The 25587-nt window shown below is 44.5% G+C and overlaps 1 protein-coding gene across 2 annotated transcripts in view; it reads left to right on the top strand.

Moving 5' to 3' along the window:
- The window catches only part of tsnare1 (T-SNARE Domain Containing 1), a 943563-nt gene extending 938781 nt beyond the window's left edge, over positions 1-4782 (top strand). For both annotated transcript variants that reach the window (XM_068031353.1, XM_068031352.1), the window contains 2 exons: positions 1193-1310; positions 4534-4782. In XM_068031353.1, coding sequence (XP_067887454.1) covers positions 1193-1288 — 96 coding nt within the window. In that variant the 3' untranslated portion in view covers positions 1289-1310; positions 4534-4782. The remainder of the gene's footprint in view (positions 1-1192; positions 1311-4533) is intronic.
- The last annotated feature ends 20805 nt before the right edge of the window (positions 4783-25587 follow it).

The raw sequence follows: 25587 nt of genomic DNA, 5'->3' as shown, positions 1-25587 counted from the left end.
CCTTGACCCCAAAGAGATGCTGCCAGCTCGACACTGAGGTAATTAAGTGATTAGTTGGTCATAAGACAAGAACTGAGCTTGGGTTTGAGTCCTTGCTTAGAATGTGTGTTGAAGCAATGAATAAATTTATCATGTGTCGCAAATTGAGATTTTGACAGGTGGAAGCTGAATGCACAAGCTTAAGGTCCCAAGAAATTAAAATGTAAATTCATATTTTTCTGATCTCTTGGGATGCTTAATAACAATCCAACTTTATAGAAATAACATTTGTTCACAAAATTATGTTCAACTTCCACTGGTGTGAGAATGCGACTAAATCCCCAATTTTAACACCCAGCACCTGCTAAGAATATTAAAATTACAGCAACATGCTCGTCACCTTCATTGCGCTCCATGTGTGCCTGTGCCATTTTAACAGGCACATTTTGGGCACCTTCGGATACAGGAGAAGGCTTCATTGAGAGCCAAAAGTCAGATATTCTAGTATTGTCATACTTACAAATGCAAACTGGAAAAATTCCTAAGATCTAGCCACATTGTAGAATGAGTTCCACTGGAAAAGTATAAATAAGCCATAATTTATTTCCTTATTTTAAGCACTGTTTACTGTTTATTCTTGAGCTCAGTATTCATGATCTTTAAGGAGGGTCATCATAATTTATACATTGTCAAGGACTAATGAGGCAACCTGGAAATTCACAAATTTTATTCATAGCTACAAAAATATTATTAATTTGTGTGTAAAAACAGGGACTGAAACTTCACTAAATATGGAAAAAACTCTGGTACTGCGGAACAGAGTACAAAATGCAAAGGAAGTTCCATAATTAGTTAATTGTACTAAATAGGTTCTCTTTCCAGAACATTAACTGAAGGTCTCAAATCCAACTTTAAAGATCTTCTCAAATTTACTGTCTTTGTTGTAAAATCCTACTGATTTAACGTTAACCTTCTCGGATTACTGACCCTTTAATTTGATGGAAAATCCTGTCGGATATTTTGGTGAGAGTGGCTGACAATTTAATGGTTATCAATTCATGTAGAGTTGATCTGTGAAGGACACAAATGGAAAATGACAATTACAAACAAAATGCTGATTGAATTTTGCAAAGGTGGTTCGAAGAGGCCAGTCAGTTCACGGTCCCTGTGTCTGTGCTTACATGACATCATTTTTTTCTTTAATGTCTTTTAGAAAAGAGCTCGGAAGATGAAATGTTGCTTCATTCTGGCCGGTTTGATTATTTTCTCTGTCATCATCATAATTATCGTGGTTTCAGTGAAGCACTGAACTTGGCACACTACACCTACAGGTAAGGGTTCTGTTTATTTAATTCAATAACATAATCAGTTGTAAAGGTACTTCAAGATGTAAGCTATAATTTACAATTGCCGTTATAGTTCATGTCTGTAGTCTTTGGAACTAGGGATTTTAGTTTTGGAGTCTGTGTTGTGTTCTTGTGTATGAGAGAACAGGAGAAGAAACCTCTTCTTTCGAATATCATGGCAGTAAAGCTGTGCCGTTCAAGTGTTGCACTTGACCAAAATATGGAGTAGACCTTTCCATTTTTGTTTGATGTCCTATGTGCAAAATCGTACGACAAACATGGCAATGCCAAATCATTTTCGGTGGTATTTTGTGCATGTAATTGGCAAAATAATTGTTCATCAACCCCCACCAACTCCCCCTCCCCACCCCACCGCCACAAACAAAATATAGTGGATTTGGCCCCAGATGCATTGACTGCTGTCCGTTCATCGTCTCTCCTAGAATGGGCCATATTTGCTTTGGATCATCAGGCTGCGGCCAGAATTCATTCAGATTCATTGGATAAAGTGCAGAATTGGAACAATAATTCAATCTGTATATTGGAAGATAGGAACAGGAGTAAATCATTCAGTCTTTTGAGCCTATTCTACTATTCATGGCTGATTTGCCTGAATTCCATTTGCTCCATATCCACTGATACCCTTACCCAACAAAAATCTAACAATCTCAGTCTTGAATGTGTAAATTAATCCAGCATCCTTTTGGGGGAGAGACTTCTAAATTTCCACTACTGTTGTGTGAAAATTTGCCTCTGGATTTACTCCTAAAAGCTCTAATGTTAGAATTAGCCCTTTTGTTCTGGTTTCCTCCTACTCTGTTTCCTATCAATTTTTAACCCATTACACAAGGTTACCTCCAAGTCCACACACTTTTATTAATAGCCTAGACATGACTTACATTTAACAAATATATGCTGACTCTCTTTGATCAGTTTATACTTGTCCAAATGCTCAGTCACTCCATCCTGATGATAGATTCCAGTAGTGTTTCTACACTTGTTGTTAAACTGGTAGAGTTGTAGTTACCTTGGCCGAGATTTTATCTACCCTCTGGTGACAGACTGTGAGGCGGTGGGGGGGGTTGGGGGGTATGGTGGCTGATAAAATGGTGGTAGAAGGCATTGAAAGGGAAGCCCTACGTCTTCCCGCCACCACTGGATATTTCAAGAGGCGGGAATGGCAGCAACTCAACCGCCTGCCTCCAGTCGGAAGGGTGGCCAATTAAGGAAATGTTATGCCTCTGCCGGCATTTTACTGCCGTTGGATCGGCCCCAAGCCGCATGGGGAGACCGCCAGGTAAATTAAGGTGGTCTCCCACCGGCATTCTCGCGTTGTGGTGTGCCTTTCTTTAACAATGCTCGAATGCCCACGGAGGGTCACCCCTCCCGGCGGTCATGGCTGTCCTACGGCTTCGACGCCAGGGCTTCCTGCCTGGACTTCATATATTAAACAAGATTATTACCGGTCCTTCGAGGGTGCCTCGATATGGAAGTGCCCCCTCCTTCTCCCAGCGGCCTCAGCAGCAGTCACATTTATTGGTGACGCTGCCGAGGCAGCCAAGCTGTCCACCCTCTGATTGAGCCAGCAGCTCGAACAGGCAGGCCGCCATCCTTAATGTTTCCAGCAGCGGGCCTCATGGTGTGCTGCTAAAATTCCAGCCATCGTTTCTCCCTCCTTCTCAATCTTAAAGAATGGGAAAATTTGCAAGTTTGCAGTCCAACCTCAAACTACCATGGTGGGATTTGAACTCCTGCTTTGTTGATTATTAGTCCAGGCCTCTCGATTACTGGTTCAGTAACATAACTGCTACATTACCAGGTAAAATTGCTTAGCAGGCCCCTCTCAATCCACATGCAAATGGTTCTAAATGGCATTCCTGTAGGCCTGCAACCACCTCACCCCACTCCTCATCTTATCTTGCTGTTGATTGGTGATGTGGGAGACAAGGAAAAAGAGAACTAGAAAATCATGAAAAAGAAGCATTTTCTACAGCCACAAAACAGGACAAACATTAACAGAAATTCAGTACATCCACACAAACTGACATCAGGTGGCTCTGACTCTAGTGTCTTTGCCACCTCTATCATAAGGACACAAAAAGGCTAGCAATTTATAGAGCTTCATATTATTTATGGTTGGGAACTGCAATAAAGGACTCAATTTGTGCCGTTCATGATTTACAAATGATGCAATTGAAATAAATGAGTACAGTGTCTACCCTATAACCATGCCACATTTTCGTATATAATATATATTATATATGAATATAGACTACCACTTCATCAAGTTAGAAATATGTACCTGAGAAATATCTTTTCCTGTGCCCCTTCAGCTAAAAACATTTTGTGCTGTAAGTGCAAGTTGATAATGGTGAGGGCAACAGAGCATCTGGGACTTTAGTGTATATCCTTAAACAAATGAGATTTAAAGTTTGAGAAAAAAAACAAAGGAACAATGGAGAAGGAGGGTAAATTAAAGTGGATCAAATCAGGTTTGAAATAGAAATAAAGAGAGGGAAAGGAAGATGAAGATTAAGAAAAAGAGAAAAAAAGAGACTCAGAGGAAAAGTAAGAGGAAATGCATAAAATTCAAAATTGGACATTTAAAAAATCTTGAAGAACAATTCACTGCCTGAAGGAACGAGGCCTCACAGTTTCAGTTGTGGCATTCCTGGACCAGAGGGGTTCATTGGCACTGCATTAACAATTATCACATTGTTAAAAGAGTACCTATGCTCTTAACTATCAGAGTTAAGTTTCTGTGGTGAGTTTAATGGGCAAATCCAGCAAGTTCTTAAAAAATAATAGGGAGCAGTGTAAATCAACCAGCAAGTTCTGGAGATTTACAACTCATGACATATCTCTTATTCTGAGACTGTGCCCCTAGTTCTAGACTCCCCAGCCAGGGGAAACATCCAGTCAAGCCTCTTAAGAATTTTATATGTTCCAATGAGATTGCCTCTTATTCTTCTAAATTCTAGGGAATTTAGGCTTAGTCTACTCAGTCTCTCATCATAGGACAATCCACTCATCCCAGGAATCAGCCTAATGAACCTTTGTTGGACTCCCTCCAAGGCAAGTATATCCTTCCTTAGGTAAGCAGACCAAAACTGCACACAGTACTCCAGGTGTGGTCTCACTATTGTAAAGAATGGTAGTAAGAGGCTGGGAGTTATAAATTAATTACATGCTTCTGTTTTATTTTCAGGCTTTTCCAGTTTTATCCTTTTGGCTTCTCCAACAGCAGAAAGAGAATAAACCAAATGGAATAATGCAAACTCCAACAACAGAAACAATTATTTTCTCATTGTCAATTTAAGAACGGTTTCTTGGTGGTGTGTACCTTTACATTAACAAATATCATGAATTGCACACAACTTCAGCTTGGAATTTATTAGACGGAGTTTTTTTTATTGCAAATGGGGAATAGTAATAAAGTTTCAAATTATTAAATGTTTTGGTGGTTCTCTTGATTTTATTTTCCTACTTTCGACGATTTTGTTGCTTTAATTTAAAACAAAAATTGATGAAACCTATGTCAAGGGACGGGCCCACAATGAAAAACTTCACCATGGCTAAAATGAGTTGAAACAACGATGAGATAAGTCAGATGATGCCAAAGTTGCCCCAGTACAAATTCCTGGGGAACACCACTTGTCACATTCTGCCAAGCAGAGAACATTCCCTTTACATCAACTCTCTATCTTCTACGTTGAACCAATTACCAACCCATGTCACAAGGTTAGAACCCAGGCCTCCAATTTAAAATTTTCATTGTTATTTTCAAATCGCTCCATGGCTCTGTAATCTCCTCCAGCCCCACAACTCTCTGAGATACCTGCGCTCCTCCATTTCTGTCCATTTAAGCATCCTCAATATTAATCGCTTGCTTTCAGCTGGCCACGCCCTAAGCTCTGGAATTCCCTCTCTAACCCTCTCCGCCTCTCTACCTTTCTTTCCTCCTTTAAGATATTCCTTAAAACCGAACCTCTTTGACAAAGTTTTTGGTCTTCTGCCCTAATATCTTATGTGTCTCAGTGCCATATTTTGTTTTATAATGCTCCTGTGAAGTGCCTTGGGGCATTTCATTATGTTAAAGGTGCTATACAAATACAAGTCGTCGTTGTTGGTTACCTTCAATTCCTTGTACTTTCAGTGGAAGTAATACAATTAGTGGGCGATGGTGGGAGCAAGTGAGTTATATAATTGGTCAAGTAATTGAAAACAAAAGGTGTTGACAATAATAGTTTGATTGCTGTGACCAGGAAAGTATCCCAGAGGTCAATCAACGTTCGGTGTTAAGATTTGCCAAAGAGACCAAATGTAACGGGGAAGTAAAAACAGAAAATGCTGGAAACACTCAGCAGGTTTGACAGCATCTGTGGAAAGAGAAACAGAGTTAAGTTTTCAGGTTTGTGACCTTTCATCAGAAGGTCAACGACCTGAAACATTAACTCTGTTTCTCTCTCCACAGATGCTGCCAGACCTGCTGAGTATTTCCAACATTTTCTGTTTTTACTTCATATTTCCAGCATCCGCAGTATTTTGCTTTTGTATAATGTGGGGAAGAATGGTTTTCAGAAAAAATAGATGAAATTGCAGATATCCAAGACTGAGTAAGTGTGGCAACAGTTAATAATTTGGCTTACTTAGTTCTACCATCTTATACTCCAGCCTACAAATATAGCGATGCTCTGAGTTTCAGAGGAATGGAAATGCTTCATGTGTGTGACCCACTATGCCTGGCTACAAGCACTTTTAACATAGTGTAAGTCTACTAGCCCCTGTAGTACAGGTTGGATATGATTGTCAGACCCTCTACCAGGTCTAATTGGTTCAAGCCTTTACTCTGGGTATCAATGGCACACAACACCTTGGATACTGTTCCACTAGATGTGGTACACCTTTATTACAGCACTAAGCAATAGTATTTACTCATCATAATACCCGTTGCTTAGCAGTCCTGCAAGCCGGAGTCTGTCTCGGTGGTCAATCCGCCGCCGACTTCCATAATGGCCGACCATGCAACCCTAAGCAGCAGAGAAGTTCCTGTGGGCTCTTTTTTTATACTTTTTTTTTACTATGGCCCTGATCCGTATAAGGTAAAACCTGTTTTTAACTCCTTCAATTGGTCTGCAATTACCTCACTGTTCTTTTGGAAAAACAAGGTATATGGCTTCAGGCTGGGCCTCGTAGGAGTTTTAAGGCCCACTGCCTCAGATAACAAAGCCAGTTTCTCTGCTTCATTATCTCTAGCACCATTATCAATCTTTAGATTGGTACAGACAACATGTTTTTTTAAGCTCTTAACGAGCAAGGCCTGGATCTCTTCCTGGGGGAGAGATGGGGACTGGGGAATGGGGTCCCGGGGAGAGAGATGGAGACTGGGGAATGGAGTCCCGGGGAGAGAGACGGGGACTGGGGAGTGGGGTCCCGGGGAGAGAGACGGGGGATGGGGAATGGGGTCCCAGGGAGAGAGATGGAGACTGGGGAATGGAGGCTTGAGAGATGGGAAATAAAAAAAGAAAGTGCTGGAAATACTCAGCACATGAGGCAGCATCTGTGGAGAGAGAAGAAGAGTTAACGTTTCAGGTCTGTGACCTTTCATCAGAACTGGCAAAGGTTAGAAATATAGTAGGTTTTAAGCAAGTGAAGCGGGGGTGAGGGAGGGGGGGAAATAGAACAGACGGAAAGGTGTGTGATAGGGCAAAGGGCAGGAGAGATTAACTGACAAGGAGGTCATGGTCATGGGGCAAAGGCAAAGAGAGTGTGCTAATGATGTGGTGAAAGACAACGCATTAGTGCAGAGAGAGTGTTAATGACAGAATAATGAATAGGACTGTCCAAAAGCACAAACATGAAAAAACAAGTTTAAGGCAGGCACACTGTTAAAAAAAAAATGATAAAACAAAATGAAATAATAATTTAAAAAAGGGCCAGTCATGCTCTGAAATTATTGAACTCAATGTTCAGTCTGGAAGGCTGTAGAGTGCCTAATTGGAAAAAGGTATTTCCAGAAGGCATTTGACAAGGTGTCACAGAAAAAGTTATTGTGCAAAGTAGGAGCTCATAGTGCAGGGGTAACGTATTAGCATGGATAGAAGATTGGCTGGCTGGCAGAAAACAGAGTATGCATAAATGGGTCCTTTTCTGATTGGCAGGATGTGACGAGTGGGACTGGGACTCACTTAGTGCTAGGGGTTTGGATGGGGCAGAATTTGTAAGGAGCATCCAGGAGGGCTTCTTGAAACAATATGTAGATAGTCCAACGTGGGATGGGGCTATACTGGACCTGGTATTGGGGAATGCGCCCGGCCAGGTGGTCGAAGTTTCAGTAGGGGAGCATTTCGGGAGCAGTGACCATAATTCCGTATGTTTTAAGGTATTTGTGGTTAAGTATAAGAGTAGTCCTCGGTTGAAGGTGCTAAACTTGGGGAAGGCAAATTATAACAATATTAGGCAGGAACTGAAGAATTTAGATTGGGGACGGCTGTTTGAGGGTAAATCAACATCTGGCATGTGGGAGTCTTTCAAATGTCAGTTGATTAGAATCCAGGACCAGCATGTTCCTGTGAGGAAGAAGGATAAGTTTGGCAAGTTTCAGGAACCTCAGATAACGCGGGATATTGTGAGCCGAGTCAAAAAGAAAAAGGAAGCATTCGTAAGGGCTGGAAGGCTAGGAACAGACGAATCCCTTGAGGAATATAAAGACAGGAGGAAGGAACTTAAGCAAGGAGTCAGGAGGGCTAAAAGGGGTCATGAAAAGTCATTGGTAAACAGGATTAAGGAAAATCCCAAGGCTTTTTATACATATATAAAGAGCAAGAGGGTAACTAGGGAAAGGGTTGGCCCGCTCAAGGACAGAGAAGGGAAGCTATGTGTGGAGCCAGAGGAAATGGGTGAGGTAATAAATGAGTACTTTGCATCAGTTTTCACCAAAGAGGACTTGGTGGATGATGAGCCTAGGGAAGGGAGTGTAGATAGTCTCAGTCATCTCATTATCAAAAAGGAGGAGGTGGTGGGTGTCTTGCAAAGCATTAAGGTAGATAAGTCCCCAGGGCCTGATGGGATCTACCCCAGAATACTGAGGGAGGCAAGGGAAGAAATTGCTGGGGCCTTGACAGAAATCTTTGCATCCTCATTGGCTACAGGTGAGGTTGCAGAGGACTGGAGAATAGCCAATGTTCCTTTGTTTAAGAAGGGTAGCAAGGATAATCCAGGAAATTATAGGCCGGTGAGCCTTATGTCAGTGGTAGGGAAATTATTAGAGAGGATTCTTCGGGACAGGATTTACTCCCATTTGGAAACAAACGAACTTAGCAGTGAGAGGCAGCATGGTTTTGTGAAGGGGACGTCGTGTCTTACTAATTTGATGGAGTTTTTTGAGGAAGTGATGAAGATGATTGATGAAGGAAGGGCAGTGGATGTTATCTATATGGACTTCAGGAAAGCCTTTGACAAGGTCCCTCATGGCAGACTGGTACAAAAGGTGAAGTCACACGGGATCAGAAGTGAGCTGGCAATATGGATACAGAACTGGCTCAGTCATAGAAGACAGAGGGTAGCAGTGGAAGGGTGCTTTTCTGAATGGAGGGATGTGACTAGTGGTGTTCCGCAGGGATCAGTGCTGGGACCTTTGCTGTTTGTAGTATATATAAATGATTTGGAGGAAAATGTAGCTGGTCTGATTAGTAAGTTTGCGGACGACACAAAGGTTGGTGGAGTTGCGGATAGTGTTGAGAATTGTCAGAGGATACAGCAGGATGTAGATCGGTTGAAGACTTGGGCGGAGAAATGGCAGATGGAGTTTAATCCGGACAAATGTGAGGTAATGCATTTTGGAAGGTCTAATGCAGGTGGGAAGTATACAGTAAATGGCAGAACCCTTAGTAGTATTGACAGGCAGAGAGATCTGGGCGTACAGGTCCACAGGTCATTGAAATTGGCAACGCAGGTGGATAAGGTAGTCAAGAAGGCATACGGCATGCTTGCCTTCATCGGTCGGGGCATAGAGTATAAAAATTGGCAAGTCATGCTGCAGCTGTACAGAACTTTAGTTCGGCCACACTTAGAATATTGTGTGCAATTCTGGTCGCCACACTACCAGAAGGACGTGGAGGCTTTGGAGAGGGTACAGAAGAGGTTTACCAGGATGTTGCCTGGTCTGAAGGGCATTAGCTCTGAGGAGAGGTTGGATAAACTCGGATTGTTTTCACTGGAACGATGGAGGTGGAGGGGCGACATGATAGAGGTTTACAAAGTTATGAGCGGCATGGACAGAGTGGATAGTCAGAAGCTTTTTTCCAGGGTGTAAGAGTCAGTTACTAGGGGACATAGGTTTAAGGTGAGAGGGGCAAAGTTTAGAGGGGATGTGCGAGGCAAGTTCTTTACACAGAGGGTGGTGAGTGCCTGGAACTTGCTGCTGGGGGAGGTGGTGGAAGCAGGTACAATAGCGACGTTTAAGAGGCATCTTGACAAATACATGAATAGGATGGGAATAGGGGGATATGGTCCCCGGAAGTGCAGAAGGTTTTAGTTTAGGCAGGCATCAAGATCGGCGCAGGCTTGGAGGTCCGAATGGCCTGTTCTTGTGCTGTACCGTTCTTTGTTCTTTGAGTGGAGTCCCGCAGGGGTCTGTACTGGGGCCTCAACATTTTACAATTTATATCAATGACTTAGATGAGGGGAGCAATGGCCTGGTAGCTAAATTTGCAGATGACACAAAGATAGATAGGAAAGTATTGTGAATAGGACATAATGAGCTTGCAGACCGATATAGATAGGTTGAGTGAGTGGGCAGAAATCTGGCAATTGGAGTATAATGTGGGAAAATGTTCACTTTGGCAGGAAGAATAAAAAAGCAGAGTATTACTTAAAAGGAGAACGACTACCGAACTCCGAGGTGCAGAATGATCGAGGTATTCTCGTGCATGACTAGCGTAACTAGTCTGAACTAGAATCTGGGCCCAAACTAGTCAAAAGCATGAGGTGATAGCCAAAGTTCTAATTTTTGCATTCCGTACACCATCAACATTCTATGTTATCAATCTTTCGAGATTGTAATTGTGCAAAAAGTTAGTATGCAGGTACAGCCAGTCATAAAGAAGGCTAATGGAATGCTATCCTTTCTTACAAGAGGAATTGAAAATAAAAGTAACGATGTTATGCTTCAGTTATACAGGGCATTGGTGAGGCCACACCTCAAATACAGTGTGCAGTTTTGGTCTCCTTATTTAAAGAAGGATGTAAATGCATTGCTGGCAGTTCAGAGGAGGTTTACTAGATTGATACCTGGAATGAGCAGGTTGTCTTATGAGGAAAGGTTGGACAGACTGGGCTTATTTTCACTGGAGTTTAGGTGGAGACTTGATTGGAGTATATAAGATCCTGAACTGTCTTGACACGGTGGATGTGGAAAGGATGTTTCCTCTTGTGGGTGAGTCCAGAACTAGGGGGCGCTGCTTAAAATTAGGGTTCGCCCTTTTAGGACAGAGATGAACATAAGAATAAAAGCAAAATACTGCGGATGCTGGAAATCTGAAATAAAAACAAGAAATGCTGGAAATACTCAGCAGGTCTGAGTTCTGAAGAAGGGTCACTGACCTGAAACGTTAACTCTGCTTCTCTCTCCACAGATTCTGCCAGACCTGCTGAGCATTTCTTGTTTTTATATTATATAAGAACATAAGAAATAGGAGCAGGAGTAGGCCATTCAGCCCCTTAAGCCTGCCCCACCATTCAATAAGATCATGACTGATCTGTCCCAGACCTCAACTCATCTTTCGTGCCAGCTCCTCATAGCCCTCAACTCCCCAATATTTCAAAAATCTATCTCCCTCCTCTTTAAATACTTTCAGTGAACTAGCCTCCCGAACTCTCTGGGGTAGAGAATTCTAGACATTCACTACCCTCTGAGAGAAGAAATTTCTTTGCATCTCAGATTTAAATGAGAGTCCCCTTATTCTGTAACTATGACCCCTAGTTCGAGATTCCCCCACGAGGGGAAACATCTTCTCAACATCTACCCTGTCAAGCCCATTCAAAATCTTGTACATTTCAAGAAGATCAATGAGGAGAAATTTTTTCTCTCAGAGGATTGTGCGACTTTGGAACTCTTTGCCTCAGAAGGTGGTGGGGGGTCATTGAATTTAATGCGGGGGTAGATAGATTCTTGTTAGGCAAGGGAATCAAAGGTTATCGGGGGTAGATGGGAGTGTGGAATTCGAGACACAAACAGATCAGCAATGATCTTATTGATTGGTGGAGCAGGCCAGAGGGACTAAATGGCCTACTTCTGCTCCTAATTTGTATGTTCGTATGTGCTGTTCCTCGAGCTTGCGTTGATGGAACACTGCAGCAGGCCAAGGGCAGAAATGTGGACATGGGCGCAGGGTGGTGAATTGAAATAGCTAGCAGCCGGAAGCTCAGGGTCATGCTTGCGGATGGTGTGGAGATGGTTTCTGGGGAATGAGGGCTGAGAGAGATGGAGACTTTTGGAATTGGGGCTCAGGGACAGATGGAGACTGGGGTGAGAACAGAGAGTTCCAGAAATATTCAGCAGGTCTGGCAACATCTGTGTAGAGAGAAACAGTTAACAATTCAGGTCTGTGACTTTTCATCTCATTACAGAGTTCCAGGATCCCTCGTATTTTGCTCCGATTATGATGGAGACTGGGCAATTGGGAGAAATGGCGGCTGAGGGGGGAACAGGGGACTCTGCGCTCAAGCTAGAGATGGAGAGAATGCTTTCCCCTCTTTTTCACCCTTGGTTTTTCCTGCACCTGCTCACTTGCATGCTCCTGATTCTTGGAATTTCTCATAGAACAGATGCTGCCATGAAACCACAAATAAAGATTCACAACGACAGTTTATAACAACCTTTATAAAGTAAACCAATAAGGATTTTAGAGGTTATTTATTTTTATTTGTACATGGGATGTGAGTGTCACTGGCAAGGCCAGCATTTATTATTCTTCTTTGGCCTCCTTGTCTCGGGAGACAATGGGTAAGCGCCTGGAGGTGGTCAGTGGTTTCATAAGATCATAAGAACTAGGAGCAGGAGTAGGCCGTCCGGCCCCTCGAGCCTGCTCCGCCATTCAATAAGATCATGGCTGATCTTTTTGTGGACTCAGATCCACTTACCCGCGCTCTCACCGTATCCCTTAATTCCTTTATTGTTCAAAAAGATATCTACCTTAGCTTTAAAAACATTTACTGAAGAAGCGTCAACTACTTCACTGGGCAAGGAATTCCATAGATTAACAACCCTCTGGGTGAAGAAGTTCCTTCTTAATTCAGTCCTAAATCTGCTCCCTCTAATCTTGAGGCTATGCCCTCTTGTCCTAGCTTCACCTGCCAGTGGAAACATCCTCTCTACTTGTGTCTTATCTATTCCCTTCATAATTTTATATGTTTCTATAAGATCCCCCCTCATTTTTCTGAATTCCAATGAATATAATCCCAATCTACTCAGTCTCTCCTCATAAGCCAACCCCTTCAACTCCGGAATCAACCTAGTGAACCTCCTCTGCACCCTCTCCAGTGCCAGTACATCCTTTCTCAAGTAAGGAGACCAAAACTGAACACAGTACTCCAGATGCGGCCTCACCAGTACCTTATACAGCTGCAACATAACCTCTCTGCTTTTAAACTCAATCCCTTTAGCAATGAAAGACAAAATTCCATTTGCCTTCCTAATTACTTGCTGTACCTGCAGACCAACCTTCTGCGATTCATGCACAAGGACACCCAGATCCCTCTGCATAGCAGCATGCTGCAACTTTTTACCATTCAAGTAATAATCCTTTTTACTGTTACTCCTACCGAAATGAATGACTTCACATTTATTAACATTGTATTCCATCTGCCAGACCTTTGCCCACTCACTCAATGTATCTATGTTCCTCTGCAAAGTTTCACAGTCATCTGCACACTTTGCTCTGCCACTCATCTTAGTGTCATCTGCAAACTTTGACACCCTACACGTGGTCCCCAACTCCAAATCATCTATATAAATTGTAAATAATTGCGGTCCCAACACCGATCCCTGAGGCACACCACTAGTGATTGATTGCCAACCAGAATAGCACTCATTTCTCCCCACTCTCTGCTTCCTGTTAGTCAACCAATCCTCTATCCATGCTAATACTTTACCCCTAACGCCATGCATCCTTATCTTATGCAGCAGCCTCTTGTGCGGCACCTTGTCGAAGGCCTTTTGGAAATCTAGGTACACCACATCCACTGGGTCCCCATTGTCCACCTTGTTTGTAATGTCTCATAGAATTCCAAAAGATTTGTCAAGCATAACCTGCCCTTCATGAACCCATGCTGCGTCTGCCCAACGGGACAATTTCTATCGAGATGCCCTGCTATTTCTTCCTTGATAATAGACTCAAGCATCTTCCCCACTACAGAGGTTAAGCTAACCGGTCTATAATTCCCCATCTTTTGTCGACCTCCCTTTTTAAACAGTGGTGTCACATCTGCTGTTTTCCAATCTGCTGGGACTACCCCAGAGTCCAGCGAATTTTGGAAAATTACCGCCAGTGCACCTGCTATTTCTCCCGCCATCTCTTTTAGTACCCTGGGATGCATTCCATCAGGGCCAGGAGACTTATCAATCCTTAGCTCCATTAGCTTGCCCAACACTACCTCTTCCGTAATAATGATTGTTTCCAGGTCCTCACCTACGTTCGTCTCTTTGTCAATTACTGGCATGTTATTAATGTCCTCCACTGTGAAGACCGATTCAAAATACCTGTTCAATGCCTCGGCCATTTCATCATATCCCATAACTAAATTCCCCTTCTCATCCTCGAAAGGACCAACGTTTACTTTAGCCACTCTTTTTCGTTTTATATATTTATAGAAACTTTTGCTATCTGTCCTTATATTCTGTGCTAGTTTTTTCTCATGTTCTATCTTACTTTTCTTTATAGCTCTTTTTGTGGCTTTCTGTTGACCTTTAAAGTTTTCCCAGTCTTCTAGTTTCATGCTGTTTTTGGCCACTTTGTATGCCTTCTCTTTCAATTTGATAGCCTCCCTTATTTCCTTAGACACCCATGGCAGATTATCCCTTTTCTTCCAGTCCTTCCTTTTCACTGGAATATACTTTTGCTGAGCACTTTGAAAAATTGCTTTGAAAGTCCTCCACTGCTCGCCAACTGTCCCACCATAAAATCTTTGTTTCCAGTCGACTTTAGCCAAGTCCTCCCTCATTCTATTGTAGTCCCCCTTGTTCAAGCGCAGGACCCTGGTATTGGATTTTATCTTCACACTCTCCATCTGTATTCTAAAATCAACCATACTGTGATCACTCCTTCCAAGAGGATCCCTAACTATGAGGTCATTAATTATTCCTGTCTCATTACACAGGACTAGATCTAGGATAGCTTGCTCCCTCGTCAGTTCCATTACATACTGTTCAAGAAAACTATCACAGATACACTCAACGAACTCCTCCTCAAGGCTACCCTGACTGAGCTGGTTCGACCAATCTCCATGTAGATTAAAATCCCCCATGATAATTGCCGTACCATTTTTACAGGCATTAGTTATTTCTTTGTTTATTGCCCGCCCCAATGTGATGTTATTATTTGGTGGCCTATAGGCTACGCCTATTAATGACTTTTTCTTCTTAGAGTTTCTAATTTCCACCCAAATGCATTCAACCTCATTCTCCATAGAACCTATATCATCTCTCAGCACCGCCTTGATGTCGTCCTTGAATATCAGAGCTCCACCACCTCCCTTACCTTCCTGTCTGTCCTTCCGAATAGTCTGGTACCCCTGGATATTTAACTCCCAGTCGTGACCAACCTGTACCCATGTCTCCGTAATGGCTACCAAATCATATTCATTCGCGATGATTTGTGCCGTTAACTCATCAACCTTGTTACGAATGCTACGAGCATTCAGGTAAAGTGCCTTTATGCTAGCTTTCTTACCCTCATGATTTCCAACATCTCTAATAATAACTCCTGAGTTATCCTTCCGTTCTGCTTCTTTCATAGTCTGCCTTGAACTTAAACCCTCCTGCACACATGTTAAGCTGCTGCTTACCTTTTTATTTACCATCATACTCCCTGTCGTTTTCCCTTTCCCTTCCCCCCGACTCACTAGTTTAAAGTCCTAGAGACCACCCTATTTATCCGTCTCGCTAGAACACTGGTTCCAGATTGGTTCAGGTGGAGACCGTCCCATCGGTACAGATCCCCCCGGTTCCAAAACTGATGCCAATGCCCCATGAAATGGAACCCCTCTTTCCCACACCACTCCCTTAGCCACATGTTTACTTCCCTAATATTCTTACCCCTAAGCCAATTTGCATGTGGCTCGGGCAGTAATCCGGAGATTATGACCCTCGAGGACCTGTTCCTTAATTTCGTTCCTAGTGCTTTATAATCCCCAAACAGGTCCTCCATCCTCACCTTGCCTATGTTGTTAGTCCCAACATGGACCACAACAACTCGATCCTCCCCCTCCCGCTCCAATATCCTTTCAAGCCGGTCAGAGATGTCCTGCACCCTGGCACCGAGCAGGCAACACACCATGCGGGACTCCCGATCCGGCTTGCAAAGGATACTATCTATCCCCCTAATTATAGAATCCCCTATAACTACCACTTGTCCTTTTGCTCCCCCCTCTTGAATGGCCTTCTGCACCATGGTGCCATGGTTAGTTGGCTCATCCTCCCCGCAGCCCTTTTCCTCATCCACACAGGGAGCAAGTATCTTGTACCTGTTGGATAAGGTCAAAGGCTGAGGCTCCTCCACTCCTGAACTCAGGATCCTCCGACCTGCCTCACTTGCAATTACACCCTGTTGTCCCTGATCACTAACTGAATTTGAATTACTTAATCTACCAGGTGTGACTGCCTCCTGAAACAAAACGTCCAGGTAACTCTCCCCCTCCCGGATGTGCCGCAGTGTTTGAAGCTCAGATTCCAGATCATTAACTCTGAGCCGGAGTTCTTCCAGCAACCAACACTTGCTGCAGATGCGGTCCCTGCCGTTCACAATGGGGTCAGCCAGCTCCCACATCATACAGCTACAGCACATCACCTGCCCAGCCATCTCTACTTAGTTAATTACTTTATTACTTGATATAAATTTATGAGTTAAATACTTTCTGATACTTCTCTGCTATGGTCTTTTTCAAATAACCAATGAATAGATAAATCAAAAAAAGAAAGTAAATTTTTAACCAATCACATGATACAGAAGAAATAAAAAAGCTTACCTTATCAACACACCAGAGTCCTTTTTTTTTGGTTAGAGGAGGAGGGCGGGTGGGAGACACTACACGTGTAGTGTCTCAGGTTCAGCCACTGCCCAAATATATAGGTTTTTACTTACCCAGCACCTGGAGTGGCTATAAAGACCAATTCTAGAGTTACAGACTCTTCCATAGGTGCTTCAGATAAAATTGGTTGTCAGGGCTGTTTCGCAGTTGGCTCTCCCCTTGCGCTTCTGTCCTTTTTCCTGCCAACTGCTAAGTCTCTTCGACTCGCCACGCTTTAGCCCCGCCTTTATGGCTGCCCGCCAGCTCTGGCGATAGCTGGCAACTGACTCCCACGACTTGTGATCAATGTCACAGGACTTCATGTCGCGTTTGCAGACGTCTTTAAAGCAGAGAGATGGACGGCCGGTGGGTCTGATGCCAGTGACGAGCTCGCTGTACAATGTGTCCTTGGGGATCCTGCCATCTTCCATGCGGCTCACATGGCCAAGCCATCTTAAGCGCCGCTGACTCAGTCGGGTGTATAAGCTGGGGATGTTGGACGCCTCGAGGACTTCTGTGTTGGAGATACGGTCCTGCCACCTGATGCCAAGGATTCTCCAGAGGCAGCGAAGATGGAATGAATTGAGACATCGCTCTTGGCTGACATACATTGTCCAGGCCTCGCTGCCGTAGAGCAAGGTACTGAGGACACAGGCTTGATACACACGGACTTTTGTGTTCCGTGTCAATGCCCCATTTTCCCACACTCTCTTGGCCAGTCTGGACATAGCAGTGGACGCCTTTCCCATGCGCTTGTTGATTTCTGCATCGAGAGACAGGTTACTGGTGATAGTTGAGCCGATGTAGGTGAACTCTTGAACCACTTCCAGAGCGTGGTCGAGGACATTGATGGATGGAGCATTTCTGACGTCCTGTTCCATGATGTTCATTTTTCTTGAGGCTGATGGTTAGGCCAAATTCGTTACAGGCAGCCGCAAACCTGTCGATGAGTCTCTGCAGACACTCTTCAGTGTGAGATGTTAATGCAGCATCGTCAGTAAAGAGGAGTTCCCTGATGAGGACTTTCTGTACTTTGGTCCTGGCTCTTAGACGGGCAAGGTTGAACAACCTGCCCCCTGATCTTGCATGGAGGAAAATTCCTTTTTCTGAAGACTTGAACGCATGTGAGAGCAGCAGGGAGAAGAAAATCCCAAACAGTGTGGGTGCGAGAACACAGCCCTGTTTCACACCACTCAGGATAGGAAAGAGGTCTGATGAGGCGCCGCAATGCTGAATTGTGCCTTTCATATTGTCATGGAATGAGGTGATGATACTTAGTAGCTTTGGTGGACATCCGATCTTTTCTAGTAGTCTGAAGAGACCACGTCTGCTGACGAGGTCAAAGGCTTTGGTGAGATCAATGAAAGCAACGTAGAGGGGCATCTGTTGTTCGCGGCATTTCTCCTGTAGCTGACGAAGGGAGAACAGCATGTCAATGGTCGATCTCTCTGCTCGAAGGCCACACTGTGCCTCAGGGTAGACATGCTCGACCAGCTTCTGGAGCCTGTTTAAAGCGTCTCGAGCGAAGACTTTCCCCACTATGCTGAGCAGGGAGACTCCACGGTAGTTGTTGCAGTCACCGCGGTCACCTTTGTTTTTATAGAGGGTGATGATATTAGCATCGCACATGTCCTGTGGTACTGCTCCCTCATCCCAGCACAGGCAAAGCAGTTTGTAGAGTGCTGAGAGTATAGCAGGCTTAGCACTCTTGATTATTTTAGGGGTAATGCCGTCCTTCCCAGGGGCTTTTCCGCTGGCTAGAGAATCAATGGCATCACTGAGTTCCGATTTTGTTGGCTGTACGTCCAGCTCATCCATGACTGACAGAGGCTGGGCTGCATTGAGGGCGGTCTCAGTGACAACCTTCTCCCTGGAGTACAGTTCTAGGTAGTGCGCAACCCAGCGGTCCATTTGCTTGCATTGGTCAGTGATTGTGTCCCCTGATTTAGATTTGAGGGGGGCGATCTTCTTGATGGTTGGCCCAAAAGCTCTCTTAATGCCATCATACATTCCTCTGATGTTTTCGGTGTCAGTGGCCAGCTGAATATGACTGCATAGGTGATGCCAGTAGTCATTTGTGCAGCGCCTAGCTGTTCTTTGTGCAGTGCTTCTGGCTGTTTTAAGTGCTGCGGATGTTATCTCGCTGGGGGTTTTCTTGTAGTTGAACAGTGCAATGCGCTTAGCAGCTATGACAGGTTCCTGCTCTTCAAAGTGAGATTGAAACCAGTCTGCATTCCGCTTCATGTGTTTGCCATAGGTGGTCATAGCTGAGTCATAGATGGCGTCTCTGCATCCCCCGTGGGAGTGTTTTGAAGGGCTTTTTCAAGTGAATTTAGAAATTTTTGTAACAGCTGTGGATAAGAAATTCTGCTCGTGTTGATGCGCGGGTGGCCCTTCTGCTTGGAGTGATGCAGCTTCTTTTGTTTGTCTAACCTTGCTGCACACCAGGGAGTGGTCAGTGTCGCAGTCCGCACTGTGGAAGCTGCGTGTGGTTTGAACGCTGTTTAAAGAGGCTCACCTTGTGACGATGAGGTCCAGCTGGTGCCAACGACGTGATCTTGGGTGCCTCCAAGAAACCTGGTGACAGGGTTTATTGTGAAAGAACGAGTTGGTGAACCTTACTGACCGGGGGCTGCCCGGTTTGAGGCGGGCGGTAGCTGTCCAGTGTGGTGCGATGACCTCTCCCACCGACAAAGGCAACAACTGGCGACCAATCTCTACGCCAATTGGACTGGACTTATAACCCGTAACTGCTGTCTTCCGTGTTGTTTCGGTCGCTATGAGGCGACTACGGAGTGACCTCTCCATGGCGCATGCCTGGGCGAATGTATGGAGGTTGTGAGTTGCCCAAGCGTCAAAACCCCCCTCTCGGCCTTTCTGGTGGGGTCCAAAGGAGTGCAGAGCACGACGTTTGGCACCGGTATGGCTGCAGGAACTGCCGGAAACATGCCAAAGGTGACACATGACCGCCACGGGGTTTCGCTCCGGACTTTCTGTTCGTGTTTACTCCCTTAGCCTTGGACTCTCCCAAGATGCCCACAAGGCAGTGGGGCTGTTAGGGCCCCTGCTCAGGCATAGGTGGATGCCGGTGGTAGGAGGGGGTGAGAGGGGGAGGGATGGAGGGAAGGGGGTGCGAGGGGGAGCTGGGAAGGGGGCTGCAGGGGGGTGGGGGGTGCAGGGGAAGGGAGTGCGGGGGGAAGATGGTGCGAGGGGGGAGCTGGGAAGGGATTGTGAGGGTAGTAGGGGGTGGGGGAAGTGGGTGCGAGGGGGGAGCTGGAAGCGGGGAGTGGGAGGGTGGGGTGGGTGAAGGGGGTGCAGGTAATAAAACATTTCATCAGTTCCCACCATCCCAGAAGACCTCACTGTGCCTGGTGTGTTGGTTGCTGCTGTGTTTAACAGGATTCCTCATAAGGATTACTAATGGAGATGACAAAGGTTCATCACCCAGCACAAAACCACAAAACCACTGCCGCACATCAATTGTCAGCAGCCTGGGAGAATGTTACCAGTGGAGTCCCACAGGGGTCTGCTTTGCAACCTGTTTCATATCTTCATAAAAACTTTGCAGCTAGGAGTCACAACTCATCCGCCTCCTCCGGGAGGTGGGCGACAGCCTCGGGCGCCAGTATCAGCAGAAATTCGCCGACATTGCGCTGCAGATGCGCTACGAGCCGCACATCTCCTGCCGGTGCTTTGAAGTTATGGCCGAGGAGTCGTTCCGCGCTGGAGTCAATGGGCCGAGTCGTGGCTTTTTACGTATTCGAGAGCACCTTTTTCTCAATGCTTCCCCTCTGTACTAGGTCTTATTACCCTAGGGTTCCGCTGCTCCTTCCTCGCTGCCTCTCTGCACTGGGCTTACCGCACTCCGTGGCCACGGACGCTCTGGACGATGAAGACAACAGGATAGAAGATCAGAGTATCACCAGCTGTACTTTGCAATTTTGTCCGGTAGGAAAGTGTAGCCTAGGCGTCCAGAAAACTGGATGTCAGTTCCAGTTCAGTTTCAGTTCAGCGAACTGAAACCAGCATTTATTGCCCATACCTAACTGCCCTTGAGAAGGTGGTGGTGAGCTGCTTTCTTGAACTGCTGTAGTCCATCCAGTGTAGGTGTATCCACGGTGCTGTTGGGAAGGGAGTTCCAGGATTTTGACCCAGCGACAGTGAAGGAACGGTGATATCGTTCCAAGTCAGGATGGGCCGTGCCTTGGAGGGGAACTTGCAGGTGGTGGTGTTCCCATGTGTCTGCTGTCCTTGTCCTTCTAGGTGGTAGAGGTCGTGAGTTTGGAAAGTGCTGTCGAAGGAGCCTTGGCAAGTTTCTGCAGTGCATTTTGTAGATAGTACACACTGCTGCCACTGTCCATCAGTGGTGGAGGGGGTGAATGTTGGAGGTGGTGGATAGGGTGCAATCAAGCGGGCTGCTTTTTCCTGCATGGTATCGAGTGTCATGAGTGTTGTTGGAGCTGCACCCATCCAGTGCAGAATATTCCATCATTCTCCTGACTTGTACTTTGTAGATGGTGGACAGGCTATGGGGAGTTAGGGGGTGAGTTACTTGCTGACGAATTCCCAGCCTCTGACCTGCTCTTGTAGCCACAGTATTTATGTGGCTGGTTCCGTTAAGTTTCTAGTCAATAGTGACTCCAGGATATTGATGGGTGGAAATTCAGTGATGGCAATCCCATTGAATGTCAAGGGGAGATAGCTAGATTTTCTCTTGTTAGAGATGGTCACTGCCTGGCACTTGCATGGTGCGAATGATCGGATGTTTTGTGATCTTGGCTTGGCATAGTCAGATGTCAAGTTGTCAAAACATCACATGATCAAACCTCCAGAAATGACTCCACGAGGATTTGGCAGTCCTATTCCATCAGCATGTCAGGTACTGATGAGCTGCTAATAGCCCCTCCCATCTGTCCTCCACCACCCCCCACCACCTCCCACACCACCTCTGCCAGCAGTTTCAGCACATGGAGGGATGTGGTCCCAGATGGGGCTCTACAGGATATTAATCAGTGGCTGGGATCTCCCCGGCACACTGGCCCTCCACTAGCCACCTCGCCCTATGGAGATTGTCAATGTAGCAGGTCTCAGGATCAGGACATCTCTTCCTCAATGGCAACAGACTGGGAAACCCAACAAACAGAAAATGAACTGAAATCACATCCTGCCATCAGGGCTTTAGAATTAGGTCCAATCCCAGATGAGGGTGAAAAATAGAAGGAACGCTGCAAGAGGTACAGCCAATTCCAGATTATTTGACTCATCCCATTTACTGTACACACAATGACCATTTCAAAAATAAGGGCACCTTCAATTAAAGGGCACCTGATACAAATCCCTTAGGTGTCCATAATTTCTAGGTTTCACTGTAAAATTTCACTACACATTGCATCTGTGCCCACCTTTCCCGGAACTCCATATTTGAATCCCCCCAATCAGGTTTCTGTCCCGCCACAGTACTGAAACAGCTCTTATCAAAGTCACAAATAACATCCTATGTGACTGTGACAAAGGTAAATTTTCCTTCCTCGTCCTTCTCAAACTGCCTGCAGCCTTTCACATGGTTGACCACACCATCCTCTTCCAACACCTCCCACTGTCATCCAGTTGGGTGAGACTGTTCTCACCTGGTTCTTTTCTATCTAATCATAACTGGAGTATTATTTGCAATGGCTTCTCTTCCCCCTCCTGTACTATTACCTTTGGTGACCCCAAGGATCTATCCTTGGACTCTCCTATTTCTCATCTACATGCTGGTATTAGTTTTCACATGTAAGCAGATGACACCCAGCTCTACCTCACCACCATCTCTCGGCTCTTCCACCATTGCCAAATTATCAGACTGCTTGCCTGATATCCAGTATTGGATGAGCAGGAATTCCTTCAAATTAAACATGGCCAGACCAAAGAAATTGTCTTCGTTGCCCACTACAAACACCCTTCCCAAGTTACCACCTACATCCCTTTCCTTGGCAACTGTCTGAGACTGAGCAGGCTGTTCCTGACCTCAGTGTCATATTTGACCCTGAAATGAGCTACCAACCACACATCCACGCCATCATTAAGCTTTTATCCACTTCCGTAACCTCGCCCGACTTCATTGCTGCCTCAGCACATCTGATGCTGAAACCCTCATTTCTGCTTTGTTACCTCTAGATTTGACTATTCCAATACCCTCCTGGCATATTCTACTCTCCATAAACTTCAGAACATCTAAAACTCTGTTGCCCGTGTCCTAACTTGCACAAAGTCCCAATCACCTATCACCCTACATTGGCTCCCAATTAAACAACGCCTTGATTTTCAAATTCTTAGCCTTGTTTTCAAATCCCTCCATGGCTTCTCCCCTCCCTATCTCTGTAATCTCCTCCAGCTCCACAACCCTCTGAGATATCTGCCCACCTCTAATTCCAGCTTCTTGAGCATCACCAATATTAATTGCTACACTATTGGTGACTGTGCCTTCAACTACCAAGGCCCTAAGCTCTGGAATTTCCTTGCTAAACCTCTTTGTTTTTCTACCTCTCTTCCTTTAAGACGCTCCTTAAAACCTACCTCTTTGACCAAGCTTTTGACCATCTGCCTTAATATCGCCTTATGCGGCTTGGTGTTTAATTTTGTTTCATAGCGCAACTGTGAAGCACCTTGGGGCATTTTATTCAGTAAAAGGTGCTATATAAATACACGTTGTTGTTGCACAAAGGAAATCTTTGCATTAGATGTCTATAAAGAATTCTTTTTCAAAATACTGCTCATACGTAATGGTTGGGGTGCTATTAAGAACAGATTGAAGTGGATTTTAATACCACAACAGTAGATTGCAAAATCAAGAACAGGGTTGTAAATACCCAATGAACGTAGACAGGATTCAGCACATACCATCAGTGGTCTAAAGGTTCTTTCTGTACTGAGAGAAATAAACAGAAAATTGCAACAGATAATTCAAGGATTTGGATAATGGACCTATGCCTGAAGTGAAACTTAGAAAGCCAAATCTCTTCTCATTACAAAAATTAAATGTAGAAGAGAGGACATTATCCATTGAAGAATACCTGAGGGCATAAACAATTTAGATGTAAAGATATATTTTGTGCAAAACTGGATTAAGGTAACTGAAAGATCTGATTATAATGCAAAATAAGCCATAAGTTAAACTGAATTGAAGGAATAATATTGTCATCCTTAATATCATTGACTTATGCAATAGACTGAAATCTTTGGCTACTGATTGCAGAGGAGAGGGGAGTTGAATTAATTCTTGATTCATCAGGCCATTGGAGAAGGAAACATCATTAAATAATTTCTTGAAATGCGACCTGGATAATGCAGCAGTTAAAATGACCTTTTATAAATTATACATTCATGTCCTTAATCATTGGGTATAAATAAAAAGAAAGACTTGCATTTATATAGTGCATTTCACAACCATCGGATGTCTCAAAGCTCTTCACAGCCAATTAAGTACTTTTGAAGTGTAGTCACAGTTGTAATGTAAGAAATGCAGCAGCCAATATTCACACACCAAGCTCCCATAAACGACAATGAGATAATGATCAGATAATCTGTTTTTGTGATTTGATTGAGGGATAAATATCGTCCAGGACATTGTTCCTCTTCGAAATAGTGCTACAGGATATTTTACATCCACCTGAGAGGACAGACAGGACCTCGGCTTAGTAGCTCATCTGAGAAACAGCATCTCCAACAGTGCAGCTCTCACTCAGTACAACACTGGAGTTTTAGCCTTTCTTTTTGTGTTTAAGTCCTAAAGTGAGACTTGAACCCACAACCTCCTAACTCAGAGGCAGAAGTGCTATCAACTGAGTCATGGCTGACACACAAATTGTGCATTTTGTGTTATATTATCTTTTCGGCTAGGTATTATAACCAAGGCAGGAAGAGTGCACTGTTTATTCTAGTCCCACTTCTCCACAGGTCACAACATATGTATTTTTCCCAGAATAGAACACACTAACCAGGTTTCTTTAATGAACAACAAAATGAACAGTTTATTATAGAAAAAGTCTTAACCAGTAATGAAGTAAGGCATAAACACACAGATTGAAATTTTTAAAGTTCCCCTTTTACCTTAACCAATTTTTAAAGTCCCTTTTCACCATAGTCCCACACATGCACACACACAAACTTACACACTGCTTAACCGAGAAAATAAAAGGGATTCATTTTTAATTCAGAGCTCTGTTGCAGACAAAAAGGCACTTGGCCTGGTTACTTGCTCATTTTTGAAGAAAACAGCAGATGACATATGTTGTTCCAAAACTGGAATACAGTCTAACTTCTGATTACATGTAAACAGGTCACTGGGATCTTTTAGAACAGTTCTTTTCAGGCAGTGTTGAGAATTAATGTAGCAGGCTTTCTTCAAAGATAGGAGACAAGATGAATTGAGACAGTGAACTCCTCAGGGTCTTTTGGAGATCTGCTGGAAAACAAACTGGGTTGTGGTCTTTTCTCCTTCTTTCACTTTTTCTTTAGGCTAACTATCAACTGCTCACTCCTGAAGGTAAAATACACTCTGACACACAGCCAAATGCTTGTGAGTTTGTTGCCCTCTCAGGTGTGCTCTACTGCTCCCTGGGCTTGTCCAATCAAGGGGCACACAACTGACTTCTTTGCCCACATAGAGAGGTACAGCACTGAAACAGGCCCTTTGGCCCACCGTCTGTGCTGACCATCAACCACCCATTTATACTAATCCTACATTAATCCCATATTCCCGACCACATCCTCACCTTCCCTCAATTCTCCTACTACCTGCCTACACTAGGGGTAATTTACAATGGCCAATTTACCTATCAACCTGCAAGTCTTTGGCTGTGAGAGGAAACCAGAGCACCCAACAGAAACCCATGTGGTCACAGGGAGAACTTGCAAACTCCACACAGGCAGTACCCAGAACTGAACCTGGGTTGCTGGAGCTGTAAGGCTAACCACTGCACCACTGTGCTGCCCCATC

The sequence above is a fragment of the Heterodontus francisci genome, chromosome 5 (assembly GCF_036365525.1).
Source record: "Heterodontus francisci isolate sHetFra1 chromosome 5, sHetFra1.hap1, whole genome shotgun sequence".
Lineage (NCBI taxonomy): Eukaryota > Metazoa > Chordata > Chondrichthyes > Heterodontiformes > Heterodontidae > Heterodontus > Heterodontus francisci.
Note: the sequence above shows the minus strand (reverse complement) of the source record. Positions and strands in the feature narration are given on the sequence as shown.